The sequence below is a fragment of the Pteropus alecto genome, unplaced genomic scaffold (assembly GCF_000325575.1).
Source record: "Pteropus alecto unplaced genomic scaffold, ASM32557v1 scaffold60, whole genome shotgun sequence".
Lineage (NCBI taxonomy): Eukaryota > Metazoa > Chordata > Mammalia > Chiroptera > Pteropodidae > Pteropus > Pteropus alecto.
In genome coordinates, this window is record NW_006430726.1 from 5,785,774 (window position 1) to 5,804,501 (window position 18,728).

General features: G+C 61.0%; 1 protein-coding gene across 13 annotated transcripts in view; it reads right to left on the bottom strand.

Moving 5' to 3' along the window:
* Window positions 1-18,728, bottom strand: part of ARNT2 (aryl hydrocarbon receptor nuclear translocator 2) — a 99,148-nt gene that overhangs the window by 9,999 nt on the left and 70,421 nt on the right. For 9 of the 13 annotated variants that reach the window (XM_025050108.1, XM_025050096.1, XM_025050089.1 and 6 more), the window contains 4 exons: window positions 18,286-18,409; window positions 15,914-16,013; window positions 14,745-14,883; window positions 14,129-14,294 (listed from right to left, as the gene is read on the bottom strand). In XM_025050108.1, coding sequence (XP_024905876.1) covers window positions 14,129-14,294; window positions 14,745-14,883; window positions 15,914-16,013; window positions 18,286-18,409 — 529 coding nt within the window. Of the gene's footprint in view, window positions 1-4,157; window positions 7,343-8,758; window positions 8,919-14,128; window positions 14,295-14,744; window positions 14,884-15,913; window positions 16,014-18,285; window positions 18,410-18,728 lie in introns of those variants that run through there. The other 4 variants (XM_025050118.1, XM_015593840.2, XM_025050104.1 and 1 more) reach the window with 3 other exon arrangements.

Below are 18,728 nucleotides of genomic sequence, written 5' to 3' on the forward strand. Positions count from 1 at the left end.
TTCCCTACGCCGGCAGTAAACCGAGGAAGCTTCGTTCTGCGAGCCTGGGGCCCCTCGGGGTTACGGACGCCGGTGACAAAGTCCTCGCTGCCAGGGCCTCGCCGGCCGCCTCTGCCTTGCCAGAGGGTGCAAACTCGCCAGTCATTTTCAACACCATCCGAGCCCCTCGAGTCCTGCCCCCCATCACCCCGTTCCCCACAGCCCCCACCTCTGTTTCCTCGAGGATCAGACGCTCGCCCAAAGAAACGACTGGGAGCCACTTATGAAAACGGCACTTCAGCCTGGGAGGTGAGGGCGGGTGTGCGCAGAACAGCGGGCAGGCGGTGCCCGGCCACGCATTCCAGCCGCCGGGTGCTGTCAGAACTCCTGAGGCTGGGTCGTTACGTGATTATCAGGACAATTCGATTGGTTCGGCGCACGGCCTGGGCACCAGGACTTCAAAAGCCGTCGCTTCGTTCCCGCACATCGGGGCCGGGCATGCTGACTTCGCAAGGGCCATCTTGAGAAGAGGGTGAGGTGAGGCCCCAAGGGTCAAGGGCACTGCCAGGCTCGGACTCGGCGAGGGGCAGCCGCAGCTCCCCAGCCCCGCTGAGAGCGCTGGAGTGAGCGGCCGGGGAGGCAGGACGGGGGTAGGGCAGACCCCGGGGTGCTGGGAGTGGAGGAAGCAGAGAACTCGTGGCCCACGGGGCCATCACAGGATTCGGACACGGCAAACGGCAGCCGAGAGCGGAACTAAGTTCGCGTCCTGCCTCCGTCATTTACTAGCCACTGGGGCAGGTTACTAAGGTGGACATCGGCTTCCACGTCTGCGACAGCGTATTACGGGCCCTGCCTCGCCGCAGCGCTGCGGGGGACAAAGTACAGCACGTTTAGCGTCAAGGGGTAGCCACTGTTGAATTCATTCCGAGAAAATTTCATCGGTTGCTGGCTGCCTCGTATTCAGTTGAGTCCAAAACTTGGTAGAAAAGTTTCTCTCTTTTTTTAACTTCCCCAATTTCAAAACCATTTGAGGGCAAGGAACGGAGGAAATGAATGAGTAAGTAAACCAGCCCCTGTGTCCTCCGTGTCACAGGGTCAGTGACATCGAAGAGCATTTCATCAAAAACAATTGCCTCAAATTGAGTTGTTGCATTTTTCTCCCCACAGTTCGAAAGGGCAAAGAGGAGAGATGCTCGTCAGATGCCACGGGGGAGGCGGGGGGACATCACACACGGGGGCTGGCAAGGCTCTGGGGAGTCACAGAACAAGCAAATTAATTTGTTTTTATATTTTCCCCAAAACGTTTTACAGAATCATCATCGAGGAAACGTTTGTCTGAGTAACAGATGTTCCGGTGAGTGAGGGACCCCAGCTGCCGTCACATTTGCCCTTTCCTGGGAGTTTCCGAAGTCCCGGACTCGCTGGCTGAGTTGAGCTACCACCAAGGAAGATTTGTACAAACTGCTGGGTCTGTGGATGGCTTGACAAACCGGGGCGCTGAGCCCGCCTTTAAGAGAACTCAGGACAGGTCTGCTTATCAACTCACGCCGGGACAGCCAAGTTCTCGAAATCCCTTTGATGCAGCTGTCCTACTGGCTGCCAGGCACCATGTGAGGTCCAGGGCTGAGGGGGACACAGCCACTGCCCCTAAGGAGGCCGTGCAGTGAGATGCCCAGGGCTGTTCCCCTGCCAAGTGGCAAGCGTAGCACGCGAGCACGGGGCGGGGCGGCCTGGCCAAGGCCGGGGGCCAGAGGCAGCTCCCCGAGGGGCCAGGCCGGCACAGGCCAGAGCCTGGAGTGGAGCTGGTAGTGGAGGGGTGCGTGTGTGTCCGACGGGAGTACCCACCCACCTCGACTGTGACAGCGACACCAGGCCTGCTTGAACTGCACTCACGGCACGACAAAGTCGAATGTGAGCCATCTGCATCTAGAATTCAAGAGGCCCTCGTGCGAGGGGAGGAAAAACCGCTCCCAGCACAAAGCGCCCTTAACTATGCTGAAGCTCAGCACCTGCAGGTACAACAGGGAAAGGCCGGGACGTGTCCTCAACACTGCTGACGGGAGCGGGGGGCGCACGCACGGCGGGGAGCGGGGCCCCAGGGCTGCCGTGTCCCCCACCAGCATCGCTCGCCCCAAGCACTGGGGTGCAGGACGCGGGGCAGAGGTCACACCGAGCTGAGCACCGCGCTGCCGGCTGTCCGGGCCCCACGCGCCGACGGGCACACGCTCCCAACTGCACGGCGCGGGAGGCGTGGTAACCTCCGCCACGGCCCCACGTGTCCACGTGCCAACCCCCGGAACCTGTGACTGTGTCACCTCGCACGACCGAAAGCACTTTGCGGGTGTGACATAGTTAAGGATCTCGAGATGGAAGATGACCTTGGAACGATCTACCTCACGGTCCTAAAAGGGAGGCAGGAGACCAGGGCCAGTAGTGGAAGGTGTGACGGCGGTGACGAGAGGCTGGCCCGATGCGGGGAAGGGGTCAGGAGCCAAGCGTGCGGCCGAAAAGGCCAGGCAGTCCTGAGGGAGCCGGCTCGCCAGCACTTGGTCACGGCCCCGGGGGGCGGACGGGTGTTGGACTTGTGACCTGTAGAACTGTGACAAGCGTGCGCTGTCCCAAGCCACTTCGCTCGGGGTGATTTGTTACGACAGCCCAGGAAACGCCCGCAGCACTGAGACACACACTCCCCAGCCCGGCCCCACGGGCTCGAGGCCCCTTGGGAAACTTCGCCGAGGCACGAATGAGGACTGAACGGCTCGCGGGGCTGACGCTCTCCTGGTTCTTTTGCATCGACATCCTCGGGGGCGCGAGGCCCTGCCTTTTAAGTTAAGTTCGGCAGGTGTGTATCGAGCGGCCCTGCCAGGCGCCGTGGAGGTACATGCGTACCGGCGCCAGACCGGGGAATCGTGGACAAGGCCGGGGGTTGGGCCACCAGAGAGCAGGGTGGGGGTGGACGGGCGGAGCGGACAGAGCCGGGGAGGGGTGAAGGCACGGAAGCACAAACGCGCGTGTCCCAGGCGCCGGGTGGCACGACGTGACGTGCGGGGCGAGCACAGTATCTCCAGGGCGTCAGGCAGCCCCTGGGGGACTTGCCCCGCAGACAGGAGGTCGACTGGATGACAGACAGCACACGCATCTGCACTTACCCGTCTCCTCGTGCACGGGCGCAAGGCTCCTCAGGACGGGCACTCCGGGCGGGGGCCGCCGAGGCGCGGGGTCGGGCCGCCTTTGCCTCTCGGGGACACCGCCTGACGCTCGCCGCTGGAGCCATCGCCGCTTCCAGCTTCCACAGGCAGGAAGTCCCTGTTTTTCCACATCCTCCGTCACAGCTGTGCTACCGGACTTAGCAGATCTGAGTGACAGGCGTGACCCTTTTTAGTTTGGCACTTGTTAATTACTAGTGAGGTCCAGCCTCTTCCAATACCTCTCACGACAACTAAAACGCGTCAGCATTTACCTACTGAGTTGCATTTTCCCTATGGATTTTTACGAATCTTTCATGTGTTCTGAACACTCTCCAAACACTACTTGGTTGGGCCTATTAAATCGTAAGTATTTTCTGCCAGTTTATGGGTTGTCTTTTCCGTTTCTTTAAGCCAAATATTTTTCTAGTGAGTTCAAACATATCGATACTTTATTTCGTGGTTTGTGGTCTACGTGCCCTGTTTAAGACTTCCTTCTCTGGCTCGATTTCATGAGTCTATTTTCCTAGATTTTCCCCCCTAAATGTTTTACAGACATCCCTTATCAACATCAGATGTTTCCACTCGCATGGAATTTATTACCATTTTTCGTACATCATACTTTTCATACTGTGTTAAGATCAGGATGTGCGTGGTGGTTCTCCTGTGTGTTATTCCCAACACCAAATAACAATCCCGAGAGAGAGAGAGAGAGAGAGAGAGAGAGAGTGTGTTGTGCGTGGTGGTTTTCCCGTGTGTTTTTCCCAACACCAAATAAGAATCCCAAGAGAGAGAGAGAGACAGACAGACAGACAGACAGACAGAGTCCAGAGCCTTTGCTGTTGCTGGTGCCACAGACCTAGCTCTCTACTCCGGGCGACCCCACACCTGTGACCGCACGGTGCCCAGGTGCTGGGCACGCTGGAGGCTCTGTTGCTTTCTGCTACCGGCACGATCCACAAACTGTTTAATTACAAAGTTGTCCTGGGCCAGTCACTGTTCAAAGTCGTTTTTACTGCAATGAAATTTTAAAAGGCAGTTACATTCGTTATACATACACACAACCGACTTCATAGCTGTTAGCCATCGAGGACATTCAAGGAACACAAATGATGACTGGTCCACAGCACAGTTCACATCCATAAGAAGAGTTAGAAGAGAAACAAGTTAAGTGCTTCAACTGTCCGCTGCGGCTCGTCCGTGATGACGCTGCTCCCGGAGGCCATCGCCCCGTTCCGGCACAGCCCGGGAGACCCTGGCTCTGCCACCTCCGCGGTCAGTGCCCACCCCCAGCTTTCGCCAGCTGCTTGACCGCCGAACCAGCTTTGGCCACGAGATCCAGGCACGTGTGAAATGGGCCTGCACCATGGTGTGGCACCTCTCCCCGTTGCCCCTGGCCCAGGCCCTGGAGGACATGAGGACAGCCAGGTGGCCCGCGGCCCCTTAGTTCACGAGACAAGGATCTGGTAGAGGAAGGGGGAAGGGGCAGACCCCTGGCAAGTCGGGACACGGGACCTAACGACCAAACCCACATTTTCTGGGAAAACAAAGAGCATTCCTATCCTGCCTTGTTACCAGCCAGGGCTGCTGGGTACCAGGCCTGGCCTTGCTGGCGGGACGGGTCGTGACTGTTGGCAAGCGGGCGGGTGAGTATCCACTGTCATCTGCTGGGCCGAGTGCGGACGTGCGGACGGGAACGTCACTCATTTCCCGGGACCTGTCTCATCTGGTGGTCCAGACAAGCAAGGGCACTGACCGCGTCGGGATGCTGACGTGGGGACACGCGGCCTCCTCGTCGGCACAAAGAAAGACGTCTGGCTTCCTGTCGCCCCAAACGCTCGCCTCCCAGGACCAGGAATTGTCTCTCCCTGTTTGTTACAGAGTCGAAGTGAGCAGAGCAGGTGGAAGGTCACTGGGATCAAGGTCCTCCTGTCTCTCCTGCAGCCCCTCGGTGCCCAGCACAGTCACAGGGACGCAGCAGCCCACGTCGGTGTAATGAGCCACCTCAGAAAAACCCCAAGTTCCCTCCAAAAAACAGAAGGAAAAACAAACACAAAAGCCACCAAACTTCCAAACTCATAGGCTAAAGGCCACAAGAAAAATACGTTCTCATTTCATCAAGAAACTATTCTTTGATTCCAAAGCTATCTTTGTGCCTTTGGGGGAAGGAATTGTGCCCACTGCCTGGACCAGCTCCGGCTGCGGAGTCAGAGGTGACTGGGCCACACGGGGAAGCCCTGCCTGGGTCTGGTACGGCCAGGGTGGCCGGCGTTTCCACAGCCTGCCATTTCTCCAGAAGCCAAAAGCTCCTCAGGGTGACACGACATCACGCGCACCCAACCCCAAGACCCAAGCACCCCTATTTACAAAGGATTAAAAACCACTCTGGAAACTAAAGTCAGTGTTAATTTTGAGCCTAAGAAATCAAGTCCCATGAAGGTGGCACTGGCTGAGGGCATTGCACCCACTGATGGCAGATTTTACAGGCGGAGCTCCCCGAGCCAGCTGGGCCCACGGTCCCCCCGGGGTGCCAGACAGGGCTGGCATTTCACGCAGAGGTTTGAGAGGGTCGGAGCAAACACGCCTGGCCCCGTCCTGCCCACTGGGCTCGCTCTGCACGCCGGCCACGGGGACCAGCTCCACTCCGCTGGGCTTCTGGAATCACAGGGAGGGACGCTCTGCCTGTTTCAAGCCGGGGGCCTACGGGGGTCACCGGAAGGAACTCTGGCAGGGACGCAGGGCTTTCCCAGGGGTGGGCTCCTCCAGTCACCTTAAGGCAGCCAAGGGCAGCTCCCCTTCCTATGGGAGCCAGGGAGGTGAGGGGACGGTGACGCAATAGGATGGTGGTGGTCAGGAGACAGGAGAGGGCGTCCTTCGTGTGACAGGCGTGGGAGAGGCAGAGACAAGTGAAAACCGGGATCGAGTCCAAAAATCCTCTCCTCAAATCCGAGGAAACACAGCAAGCCAGGGACCATGGGCTCAGAGGCCCCGCAGAAGCTTCCAGAAGTCACCTCTGACTCCCGTTTTGAGACAACCCAAGGAATTCAAGGCCGTAGTGAATACGGCAGAATCAGAACTATCCCTAGAACCGGAACCCAGTCTTCAGCCCACAGGCCTGACTCGGTCTCTCCCGAGATGCCACTGCTTTTTCCCCGTTGGCTGCAGAAAGACGGCTCAGGTAGCCCAGCGGGACAGGGTTCAGAGTTCCCATCTTCCCACATGGGCTCACCCCCAAACCATCCCCGGAGCCACTCACTGAGCAAGCAGAACACGCCCCCGAGGCTGGCCCTGGGGAAGCGAGCCTGGTGGCCCAGGAGAGGAGGCCCAGGCATCCCGCCCTCCGTCCAGTGCTCTGCACCCTCCAGGCAAGCCGGCCCGGGCTGGGGGGCGACCCACACCAACAGAGCAAGGGGCAGACACACCTGCGGACATGGCTGCTTGCTGGGCTCAGCTCACCACCTTGGCGCCCAGAGCCCGGGCCACGCCTCCTCCACACACCCAGGGCTCTAGACACTCACTCTGGCCACACACAACAGAGGAAGCACAACACAGCCATTAGGACAGGGACTCACGTCACACCACACAAAGTACACGTCCCACAGCACAAGAGGCACAAAGACTTGGTGAGCTGGGGGACAGCGGGGCCGCGTCCACTTCTGCGTGCCCAAGCCCCTCAGCCCACCCGCCCACTAAGGATACCGGTTCCAGCCTCCTCCGCGGGCCTGGCGGGGTGCTCGGCACCCTGGGCTGTGCCTGGACTTCTCGCAGGTGGACATTGTCCGTTACGAGATTAGTTACGACCAGATCTTAAGGGCCCAGTGGCCTCACTTCCCAAGGACGCACGGATACAACACAATAAATACAACTGATCCCCCACGTCCCCCTGGGCTCCGGTCGGCGGCCGAGCAGCCGGGGCCTCGGCTTAGAGCTGAGCGACGCCGTGTCTGGGGGTGCACGGGGGGTGGGGCGCCTTGCGCTGGGGGCTCCTGCGGCGAGGGCGGGCCCCACTCTCGGGGGCGGCAGCGTCACTGTCCATGCGCAGGCGGCGCTGCACAGCGGCAGCCCGGCCCCGCCTGCGGCTACTCGGAAAAGGGCGGGAACATGCCCAGGTCGGCGAAGTCCTCGATGTTGTAGTTGGCGGTCCCCTGGGTGGGGTCCCCTGGCATGGGCAGCATGTCCTGCAGGAGAGAGGGCCACAGGGCAGTCGGGCACCGGCGTGTCCCGGCGGCCCCACCTGCCACTCACCCACCCGGCCACGCCCCCAGGCCGCTCACCCCCCACCGGCCACGCCCCCAGGCCCCGGGGGAAGCTGTGCAGGCGGCCTGAACTCTGGGACCCGGGAAGCCCTCCCTCCCGGGGACTGGCGTCCCCGCAGGTAAACACGGCTTCAGGACGCAGCCTCTGGTCAAAGCTGGGCCAGGCCGCGGGATGGACAAGTGCCCCACTGGCAGGAGGGCCCGGCTGGCCCCGAGCACGTGCACGGCCACAGGACACTCAGAATGCGGAGCGGGTCCCTCATCCATGAGTACACGGAGGGCAGGGCCAAGGCCGCGCAGGTCGGACCTCACTCTTAACACGTCCTGCAAGCTCCCGGGCCTCAGAACGCCACCCCGAAAACGGGAGCAGCTACGTCTCAGCCCCTTACAGCTAAGTCCCCCAAGCGCGGTCTGGAGAACCCTCTGCCGTGAGACCCTCTGGGAGAAAAGAATTTCTGGACAAGCAAGTTTGGAGAACAAGGCGCCCTTCCCCTTCCCCTTAAAAATCCCAGATCCTCATTAGTACGATAAAGCCTCTGATCAGTCCCGCAGTGGAGAAACCCAGTGACTGTTTAACCGGTCAGCATGTCACGAACTTGTTTGACCAAGAATTCTGTTTAGCGTCGTGACCACGAAGTGCCAGGTGAGGGAATTCTGCCCTCCGCAGCTGCCGGGAGGCGGGCAGGCGAGGCTGAACCCTACAGAGGGATTGGGGGCGACCACTGGAGGACAGGGGAGGGGCAAGGTGCTCCTCTGCACGTTTAAAAGGGTTCTGCCCTGGGGAGATTGTTGCCACACCTGGGCTCAAGACCTGCCCACGGTGAGCTGGCCCTCGAGAAGGGGGGTCGCCATCTTGGGCGTCTCCGACCCTCCCACCACCAGCCTCGGCCCCACCCCTCCTCCGCAGGGCCGGCCTGGGGCTCTGGGCTCCTGTTGGGAGGTGCTTCTCCCTCCTGCAGATGGAGCACCTGGCTGGGGTAGTCGATGGCTTGCACCCCGTACGGAGCCTCCCCTCCCCATAGTGGGAACTTTCCTGCCTCAAAGTGCAGCCCGAGGACCCTGTGGGCAGCCCCGCGGCCGTGTCCACTGCAGGGTCCCCAGGAGGTCAGGCCTGCCGAGCGCCAGGAATGGGCCAGGACCGTCTCAGACAGGATGGCCGCAAGGTGCCCAGGTGTCCTCCACCGGCGGGCAACGCCCTGCGCTTGACCAGAGAGGAGACCTGGGCTTCCGCTCCCGGACCCCTCCCCGTCAGGGCCTCTGGGAACTCACGACCGCTATGTGCACGGGGCGCCAGCGGCAGCGACCCGGGAGAAGGAAGCAGAGACGCCAGGTACCTACGAGGTGGTGCTCGCTGGATTTACCTGGAACACTTCAGTCTGCCCCGGCTGCTGGTGCGCGTGCTGCTCACCGCTCTGCTGGCCGTGGTGCTGGCTCTGCCACTGCGACCAGACTTCCGAGGGCCGCCCCTGGAACTGCCCGCTACTCTGTCCACTCTCGGCTGAAAGATCGACGTATAGGACACGTGCTTCAGAAGACAGCTGTGGGTCCTGACACATAAGAATCTCTGCGGCCCACAGGGGCCCCCGTGCCTGAAGGCACGTCCAGAGCTGGGCGCACGTGTTTGCTGTCCCCTTCTCCGTGGGCCGGGAGGAGCCCTCTCGGGCACCGGCACGGGCATCAGAAGGGAGCAGCAGCCCCGCCAGAGGACAAGCCTCCCCTCAGCAGGCCCGGACCTCCTCCAGCCCCACTGCCTCTCGGGGAACATGGATGGCTGAAGGCACACAGGGCTTCCCCACGAGGTCCTTCCCCAGGGGCCATGAGCTGCCGCCCTTCCCGCCTGTCCATTAGCTGAGTATTTCTCAGCGCCCGTCAGTTTGGGGGCAGAGGGTTTGGGCTCAGCTCAGACAAGAACACAGGGCTCTGGGGGAACCAGCAAATTCACCTGTAAGTGAGCAGCCTGGCTTCTGTCTACGCTGTACAAAGAACACCCAAAGCAGAAACAGAAAATAGAAAAAAAGAGCCGAGTTTTGTGTAAAACATTTTAAAGATTCGACCCAAGAGGATTAGCATGCATTAAGGCACGTCGAAAACTCAGGAATTGTTCTGTTGCTGCGAACCATCCAGCGGCAGTTTGGGGGCGACGGGCTCTCTGCCAAGCCCTGGGTGGCAGGACAGCCCCACCTTGCTCTTCCCAGTGGCCATGCAGACCACAGAGGACCCCAGCTACCTGACGGGTGGGCGCCGGGTGAATCCGAGAAAAGACGATAGATAAAGTGTTTGAGGAGGATAATAAACCCCTCTCTCACACACACACGCACACGCACGCACGCACACACAACCCCCCCTTACTGCCTGACACGAAGGGCGTTAACAACACACACACACACTCATTCGATGTTTCAGACCCGGTGCTTTTCACGCCCCGCACGATAACCGTTCGTGAAGCCTGCTTTAAGACCAGGGAAGGCGTCGAGAACGAGAGGGGTTTAAGTCTATGCGCACACAGGAGCCCATTGTAACCAACCAACCACAAAAACCAGCGTCTGGCAATCTGCAGAGCCTTCCGCTAACAGTCATGAGACCCGGGGGCCAGGAGGGAGGCTTTCGTGGAGTCACGTCCACGGGCCCGATTCGGACATCTAGAAATGCAGCACGGCAGCGAAAGTAAATGAGCAGCAGCTGGAGCTGTGAGGGAGGCCGCACTTGACGGCCACCTGGCCCATCCTGGAGGCCCAGAGGCAGCACACAAGCGGGCCACCCGCTGCTCCAGGGGACAGAGGGTTATGGCCACCCCCGAAGGCGAGGGCGTGGCAGGGCTGTCCCAGCTTGCGTCCTCCAGGACCTGCTACCACAGAGGTCTTGCCATCGTGCATAAAATCTCTCAGTCTGTCCTTCCTGATGAGGCCTGGACCGTGTCCCCCAAATTCACACTGAAGGCCTAACCCCCAATACCTCAGAACGTGCCTGTGTTTGGAAATGGGGCCTTTAAAGAAGGAATTCAGGTAAAACGGGGTCATCAGGGCGGGTCCTACTCCAACATGACCGGGGTCCTTATAAGACATGGGTAAGGCCAGGTGGGCACTAGACTTATCGGCGGGGGGGTCACTTTGTAAGTTATACTAACGTCTGACCACTATGCTTTGCACCTGAAACGAATACGATATTAAATGTCAACTGTCACTGAAAATCTTTTAATTAACAACAAAAAGATAAGAGGCTGGGACCCGGAGGTGCGCGGAGGGAGGGCCACGTAGACACGGAAGAAACGGCCTCTGCCTCCCGAGGGACCCGCCCCGCCAAGACCGGGCTCTCAGGCTTCCCGCCTCGGGCCACAGGGCGTGCGGGCTGTTCAGGCCACCCGGTGTGGGACCCTGTGGTGTGGCAGCTCCAGCAAACTCTCACTCCCACCGAGCTGCCTGCCTGCCTCTGCCCTCCAACTTCTCAAGCCATCCACACCCCGGCGTCTTCCTGCGGAACTGCCCGTCTCCTCAGCCCTCTGCAATGACTCACGGCCACGTCCCCGCCCAGCCCGACGGGCCCTCAGCGCGCTCCCTCCTGGCCTCCTCTGGGGACCAGCAGCCGGACCGCCTGCTCTTTGAAGCATTTCTGCTGACTTGTAGGACGACACCCGCTTTTGCCTCTACTACGTCCCCCACGACTCTGCCGGTGCCCCCTGGTCCTTATGTGTGCCTCTGTCCCTTCCCACACGTTGAAAGCGGGACCTCAGCTAGGCCTTGCCTTGAATCGACACATGAGATGGGGGGGCGGCGAAAACGGGCTGGTTCATCGGTTCACTTGGCAGACACTTCCCAGGCCCATGCCGGAATAGTCCACTCGCATGACACGAACACCCACTCTCTTGTGGCTCCTCCTCAGTGACAGCCAGGAACAGGGGAGGGTGATGACTGGCCCTCTGCTTGCATATGGGGGGACTTGAGTCTCTGAAGCACGGACACAGATTGCAGAGGAAAAATCCTTAAACTCCTGGGAAGGGGAGAGCTCCTCTCACGTGTGTGACAGAAAAGGAAACTCATCCACGGACTGCTTTAGAAACGACGCCAACGAGTTAGTGCTCACGGGTTAAGCCAGCGCCTAAGGGAAGCAAGGCAGCGGGGCCTCACTCGGCCCCAGCCTCCCGGAGGACGTTACGCCACGCGACGGGTGACCCGAAGGACAGGTCCGCTGGCCACGTGACAGGACAGTTAAAGGGGGAAGACCTCCTCCGGCCTCTGCTACCCAACGATTTCCTTTCTGACCTGCCTCAGGGACCCCGAGTAAGTAATGAGTAACAGCCACAGCGTCATCTCTCCCGGACAGAGCACTGTGGGGCCTTCGCCGAAACCTCTGCCCGGACCGGCTTGTGCCACAGAGAGACAGACGGTGAACAGGGATGCTCACGGCCGCGCCTCCGAGATGGACCGCCGCCTGCTTCTGGAAAAAGCCCCGGTGGGCACCAGCATCTTCATGCTGCCTTATTGTTCCCAAAGCCACGTGGATGGCTACAGGCCGGGAGCGGGTCCTGGCCGTGCCGCGTCTTGGGCTCTGCCGGCTTCCTGCACCAAGTCTGGGCTGTGACAGCCCTGGCTGGATGCACGGGCCACCTGCCGGCCCAGGGGGCCAGAGAGGTCATGTCACAGGCCGCCAGCACCTGGGCTAACCGGGTGGGCGTTCAGACCAAAGGTGAGGACCTTGAGGAGCTGGGGGCCCCTGGCTGTGGGGACAAGGGAATGATGTCGTCTTTTTAACATACTTTTTTACGGGCGCTCAATGCTGTAATCTCGCCGTTGCTAAGTTCTCCCTTGTGAGGGTCGTGTGATTTGGAAACCGCCCCAGGGGTCAAAGCTCACGCGAAGGCCTGCTCGGCCGTCCTGGGTGGCTGGGTTTAGCTTGGCTACAGTCAACCAGGGCGGGCGTTGTGTCCCGGGGAACACTGGCAGTGTCCGGAGACATCTGCTCATTGTCATAAATGGAGAAGTGATCGTGGGTAGAGACAGCGACACGGCTCAACGCCCTGCGAGCATGGGACGGCACCCACCACAGTCACCTGCCGTGAGATGTCACCGGCGCGTGGCTCAGACACCTTGCTGCACACAGTTGGCAAAGAGCCCCAAAGTGGAAGCTGCTCCCTCACAGACGCTCCCGGGCAAGGCGTCCACGTCACATCAAGGAGCAAACATTCCCCGTGGCTCTGGCTAAGACTTCGTCTTTCCACCCCTCACTAGTAGGGGCGGAAGGCCTGCAGCTGGCCGAGTGCACGGGGCTGTTCTGGGGGCAGCGGCTGGGGGAGACGGAAGCAGGGTGTGCTGAGCCTCTCAGGTGACGGAGTCCCCCACAGGCGTGCCCAGCCAGCCCGGCTCCGGGTCTAATTAGTCACCCTATTTCTCACTGCAAGAAGCTCTGACATATCTCGAATGGCAAATCCTTTCAACCGACCTCTCCAGCACAAACCTGCCGGGCTGGGCGGGCCAGGCAGGGTGGACACGGCTCTTTCGAGGAGGGGCCGCGGTGTCACGCTGGTGCGTCCTGAACTTTGCAAAAGACGTCCATCCTCAGAGTCGTCAGTGCCATCTGTGGTGACCGGAGTTGATGTGTGTCGACCTGCTGTGACTTGTGTCACACATGAATTGAATGCTTTCACCACCCCTTCCTACACCGGAAAGCATGTATGTGTGAGCGTGCGAACGAGTGGCCACGGACATGTTGGGCTTGCCCAGCCACTGCACCTGGAAGCACGCTGATGAGACAATCGTGTGATTCAGACCTGGAATGAAGGCGTGCAAGGGCCACACTCGGAGCTTCCCAACTCAGCCTCTCGGGGTAACACGGTGAGGGCACGTAAGGGCTGGACGAGAGAACCTGCTACGAGCGCACGGGATTAATGCTGGAGGGACCGCTGAGTCCTTGGGGAGGGACAGACGCGTCAGGAAACGCTGTGCCCCAGGACCTCGGGCTGAGGGGTGCAGCTGGCCATGCCCCCCACGGGTGGGGACCTCCACTGCGATGTCCCTAAGGCTGACAGATGGCCAAAACGGAAGCTCGGATGTTTGGGTGCAGCTTCATGCTCCCCTAGGAGCCCCACTCCGGAATGTCACCGTGACAGCACTGTAGGAAACGGGGTCCCGGCTGGTGCTTCCTGCCAGAGCCAGAGGTCCCTGACCAGGCCCACCCGTGCAGGACGGAGGCCTGGCCCGGGAGAGACGCTGAGGGGTGCACACGTGCGGGGAGCGGACGGCAAGGGTGTCAGGGACGTGCCCCAGAAGGCAGCTGTGTAACTCTAACAAGACCTGCAACATGTCCGCCACGGCGCAGGACCCCGCTCTGGTGTTACAAACAGAAAGAACTTCAGTGATTATTATTCAGACACCGAGTCCTCAGAACTGCTCTCCAGTTTTCTGAAAGGAGACTATGGGGCTTTGAGGGGCCTGAGAGTCTTGCCGAGGGCCAGAGGGTGAAGGGCAGGTTCAGCGACATCAGCACTCAGAAGTCCCAGGGCCTCCAATATCGTAGATCGACCCGCAGAGCCCAGGTCTGAGCAGCCACCCCTCAGGAACACCGCCAGCCCCCTTGGGGCCGGACACAGAGCCTCCTGGAGACCTCTGCATCTGGTCCCGGGCTCTTGGAGCGTGGGGCTCGGCCCCCCAGCGCGGGGTGTTTGCAAAGCAGTTTTGTTGGCCCTCCCAGGCACGCCCAACCTCGTTCCCCACCTACCGAACCCTGGAGTCCTGCTGGCCAGGCTGGAGTAAGCGTTCCCGCTGGGCGAGGAGGTGGCCGGGCTGGACAGCGGGCTGTAGGAGGAGGGGTCGGCCGGGTAGGTGTGGCTTGTCCCAATCCCAAAGGGGGTCGACTGCGTCTTGCTGGACTGAGAAGGGATTTGCTGCAATCAGGACAGAGCCCGGATGGGGTGCAGCACCAGCAGCCCCTGCCCCTGCTGCAGGCCGGTCACCATCGCCCACAGGTATGGCGGCACGGTGACATGCTGCTCTGGGCCGGCCGGACTCCCCACGGCCCTCCTGGCTGGCTGGGCACAGGGTGGGGGCCAGGCCAGCCTGTGCAGGCACAAGAACCTCAGGACTTGGGCCCTGGATGTTTGGGGCAGGTCCTACTGAAGTCACCCCCAGGGCTACCGTGATCTGGGTCCCCTGGTTTCTGATGACGGGTTCTGGTGCCACGACCACCAAGACCTGCCCTGACTTGTGCTCCTGGACACCCAGCTGTGGTCCAGCTCAGAGCGCTGAGCCAGCCTCAGGGCCAACACCCAGAGAAGTCACAGCTGGGCGCTCTGCCCGCTGGCACCGGGGGACCGTGCCGTCCGCGAGGCCCGTACCTGTCCGGGGAAGGGCGGCCGGCTCCCCGCCCACGCCGCCTGGCTCTGGCTCAGCTGCCGGGAGATCTGGGACATGCTCTGGCCCGCGGGGGAGGGGGACTGCATGTCGTTCACCCCGGGCACGTGAACCACAGGTGAGCTACGAGAGAGCACGAGGGTCCTGAGGGGCTGCGCGCCGGGACCGCCACCCCCGGTTCCCGCTCCGCGCCTCCGAACGGATGCCGCCCAGGAACGGAGGGGCCTCCCAGAGTGAAAAGCGGTCTCCCCTCAACCCACTCCTCCGAGTTCTGGGCGACGGTTCCTCTGGGTGACAGTTCCTCTGAGACGCCCGCAGGGCTTACGGGTTCAGGAAAGGGGTCGCAGGCCGTCAGGTCGTTGGTCTTAAGCAGAGGAAGAGCCTGACAGAGGAGCCCGCTGGTCGGAGCCCAGCCCTGGGCATGCGGCTGTTACGCCCCCCGCCCTCCTCAGCGGAACTGTCTCCGTTAGGCGGGCAGCTGTGCTCACCCCACACCGCCCCCGCTGCGTGGCCAGCGGCACTGAGCACCCCTCTGCGAGCTCGGTCTCTGGCCACTGTCCCCTCCAGGGCACGCACAGTCTGCATGGTTGACACGTGTGCCCTGGGATTTTTCCAGCTACGCCCGCTACGTGGTAAGCTCATGAAGGCGGGTAAGCCTGCATGTCGTGTCCGGCCCTTCCCCTGGCCCCCGACCCAGCTCAGCACGGGCAGTGACCTCGAGAGGCCCTATATGCTAAGAACCAAGCCTGGAGAAGGCCAGACACCCTGCCTGTACCTCTGAGTGGCCCTACAGGCCGAGATCCCAGGCACGATGGGCCAAGTCATCCTCTCTTTCTTGGGTCTGACTGTGGCCTCTGGGAAGCAGGGAACAGGGCACTTGCTGATGCCCTACCAGGTGTCCTCAGCTCTGACCTAGTCCAGAGGCCCCCTCACTCCCTTCTCCCTGGCAGGCGCCCTCCCGGTCTGAGAACGTGTGAGTGACGGCAGATCCCGTCTCTGGCAACCCACGGAGGGCGTGGGCGGAACCAGAACGCCCCAGATCCTCGGCCCGGCCCGGAGCCCGCGGACGGCAAGCACTGCCCGATGTCGTAGCATTGCAGCTCAGGGCCGAGCTCCGAGACCCTCCCACCCCGGACCCCCACCCCACACGCACCTGAAGGCCTTCCCCGAGTGTCCCGCCGGGAAGGGGCTCCCTTGGGGGTAGATCTGCTGGGTTCCCGCCGTGGAGGCCGAGCTCATCATCTTCTTCTCCGCTGGGAAGAGCAGAGCAGGGGTCACCGGGAGGGTCCCCGGCCTGCGGATCATGGGGCGGGCAGCCCCAAGAGCAGGTGCGGGGCGGGCGTGCAGGGCAGGCCTGGGGGTGGCGCCCTAGCCTCTGCACGCGCATCTCCAGGGCCTCCCTGCACCCTTCAGCCTGGCCTCCGCCTCCTGGCCCAGGCCACGAGCCACCGGAAGGCAGGGCCCCTCCATGGTCAGGAAGGTTCCCATTAGACACCACCTTCCTGAATCCCTCCAGCCCCACGGGGTGGGTGACTCACCTCACGTGCGAGGAGGCAGGCCACAGTGGGCGTGAACCCCAACTCCACCCCACACGGCAGGGGTGTGGACAGAAACGGACGGACAGACAGACGTGCGGACGTGCCCATCGCTGTATCTGTTACCTTCGGTCTTCGCTCTTTCGTACTCAGGAGTCAGCGATCAACTCACCAACCCACTTTCTCGCCCGTGATCGTCACACTCTCCAGCCATCTCTCTTCTCAGAGTGTCTTCCAATCGCTAAGTTTCCTCGTCCTCTCGGAAGCTGTTTGGAAGCGCGATTTCCTTCCTTCCTTCCGTGGGTTTTTCCCCTTCCATCAGTGGGTACGTTTAAACACACCAGAAACAAAACTTCTCGTAAGCGTCCAAGATAAAACTCCGCGTGCTGATGAAAGCCGCCTGCTTGTTACCCCGAGTCCAAAGCACGCCGAACCGAGTCGCTTCTGGCTTTTATTTTAAAACGTCTTTTGTGTCTCCTAACGATGTCTACACTCGTTTTAGGCGCCGGTGGCTCCACCGCCCATCGCTACTGCTTTTCTAACCTGTCGCTTCCATTCCCGTGTTTCGTGTTCTGACTCATTTCACGAGCCAGCTAAGGCTGGCGCAGGCAGGCGGTGCGCCCCGGAGGACGTCTCCCGCCGTTTCTGTCGATGAGAGCAGCTCGGCTGCTGGGGACTTTCTGCCACGCGTAGGTCTTTTCTCATCTGTTGTTGCTGTTTACGGTTTGCCATCTTCACGGGAAGGTGTCTGCATTTGCACACCGCTAAGCTTCAAGCGGATCGCCCAGAAATGCTGGGGGAACCTGGTCAGCCACTTCGGCCTCGTCTGAGAAGGGAAAGCTCCGAGACGTGCCACGGCTTCTTCCTCTTGCGGGATGAAGCTACGTGACTCCACACAAGCCGAGGACGTAGCGACGCCGGCGGGCGGCATATCTGGAAGGCCGGGACCTCGCGACAGGAGCTTCTGTCGGCAGCTGGACACCGACTGCCCTCTGTGGGCGGCAGCCCCAGCGCCCTCCTCCAGGTCTTAGCATTCGGCCCGCAGCCAAGCGGGGACGGCTGTGGTCTCCCGCTGCCCACGGTGGCATCACGGCTCTGAGGCCTGCTCTCCTCCCGCTGCCCGAGGCCTCGCTGCCCGCCCTCCGCCCACGCTGGCCCCAGCGTGGCGATGAGGCTGGCAGGACGCCCCTGCGGTTCTCTTCCTCCAGCTTCCACGCTCCCCACGGGCGAGGCGGCTGCTTCTGCCGTCCCCCGACCGCGTGAAGACGGCACTTCCCGTCTGAGCTTTGGAACCGATGAGGACGCGTCGCTCTAGGGGTGACCGGGGAGGGAGCGGGAGGCAGCGACGCCCGCGGGCTCCAGGGGCGCCTCCACTGAGGACAGCGCTGTGGAGACAGGGCTGCCCACCACACGGGGGTCAGGGCGAGCTGCGGAGCGGCCGCCAACGGAACGCGACACCAACAGTAACCGGAGTCAGCGCACCGATCTGGAAATGTGTTTACAACCAACGGTCACGCGCGAAAAGCAAGCCGCCCAGCCGTGCGAGCTCGGTTTTGCGTGTGAAAAGCACTCGCGTGTGTAGAAAGAGACAGATGGGACGTACTTTTTAAAAGTGATTATATCCAGGTGGTGGCAGAGCGGATGATTCAAAGTTTTCTTTTTTAATGCACGTTTCCATTTTAAAATGTAGCCCTCTCTGCGTCGGAGATTACATTGAGATTGTTTTTACGGGAACATGCTTTTGGCCTAATAAAACTGAACTGCTCCATGGGTGAACACAGCTCATTTATTCCAAAGCCTCCAACTTGAAGGTGCGATGTCAGAGGCCTCCGGGTTCTGGTGCTCTCTGATGTCCTGAAGCAGTCTCTGAAGACTCCGCCTCCGCGGCCCTGTCCCCACGGGTGGCTGTCTCTAGATGGCCTGACAGCAACTACATACCCCTCACGCTCACCCCATGCTCACCCTCAGCGCCGTGCGCCCAGACACTCACATGCACTGATGCCTGCAAACATCTCAGCAAACCGAGGGTCCCTCTCCTGCGAAAAGATCGCATCCGCCTTCTCCACAGACTTCCCAGACTCGTGCACACCAGCCGGCAGGTTGGGGACAGGAACCTGTTTGCACATCGAAACACAACAGCGCCACATGTGTGAGGCACAGAGCATACGCCTGCAGCAGCCACGGGGTCCCTGTCATCGAAGCCCTCCCTCGGGAACTGCTGGGGGTCCAGGCTGAATGGGTCTGGGGGGTGGCAAGCTTTTCTATACGAGAAGGCCAAGAAGAGACCGGTGGGGCGTCAACTGTAGGTCACAGAAAGAACAACAAGGTGAGAGAGAAATAAAAATAATCCATTCACTCTAAATCGCAGAAAAGGTGGACGTGAAGTTTAACTAAGGAGACCGCATGCCAACATACAGTGGTTTCTCTACGCAG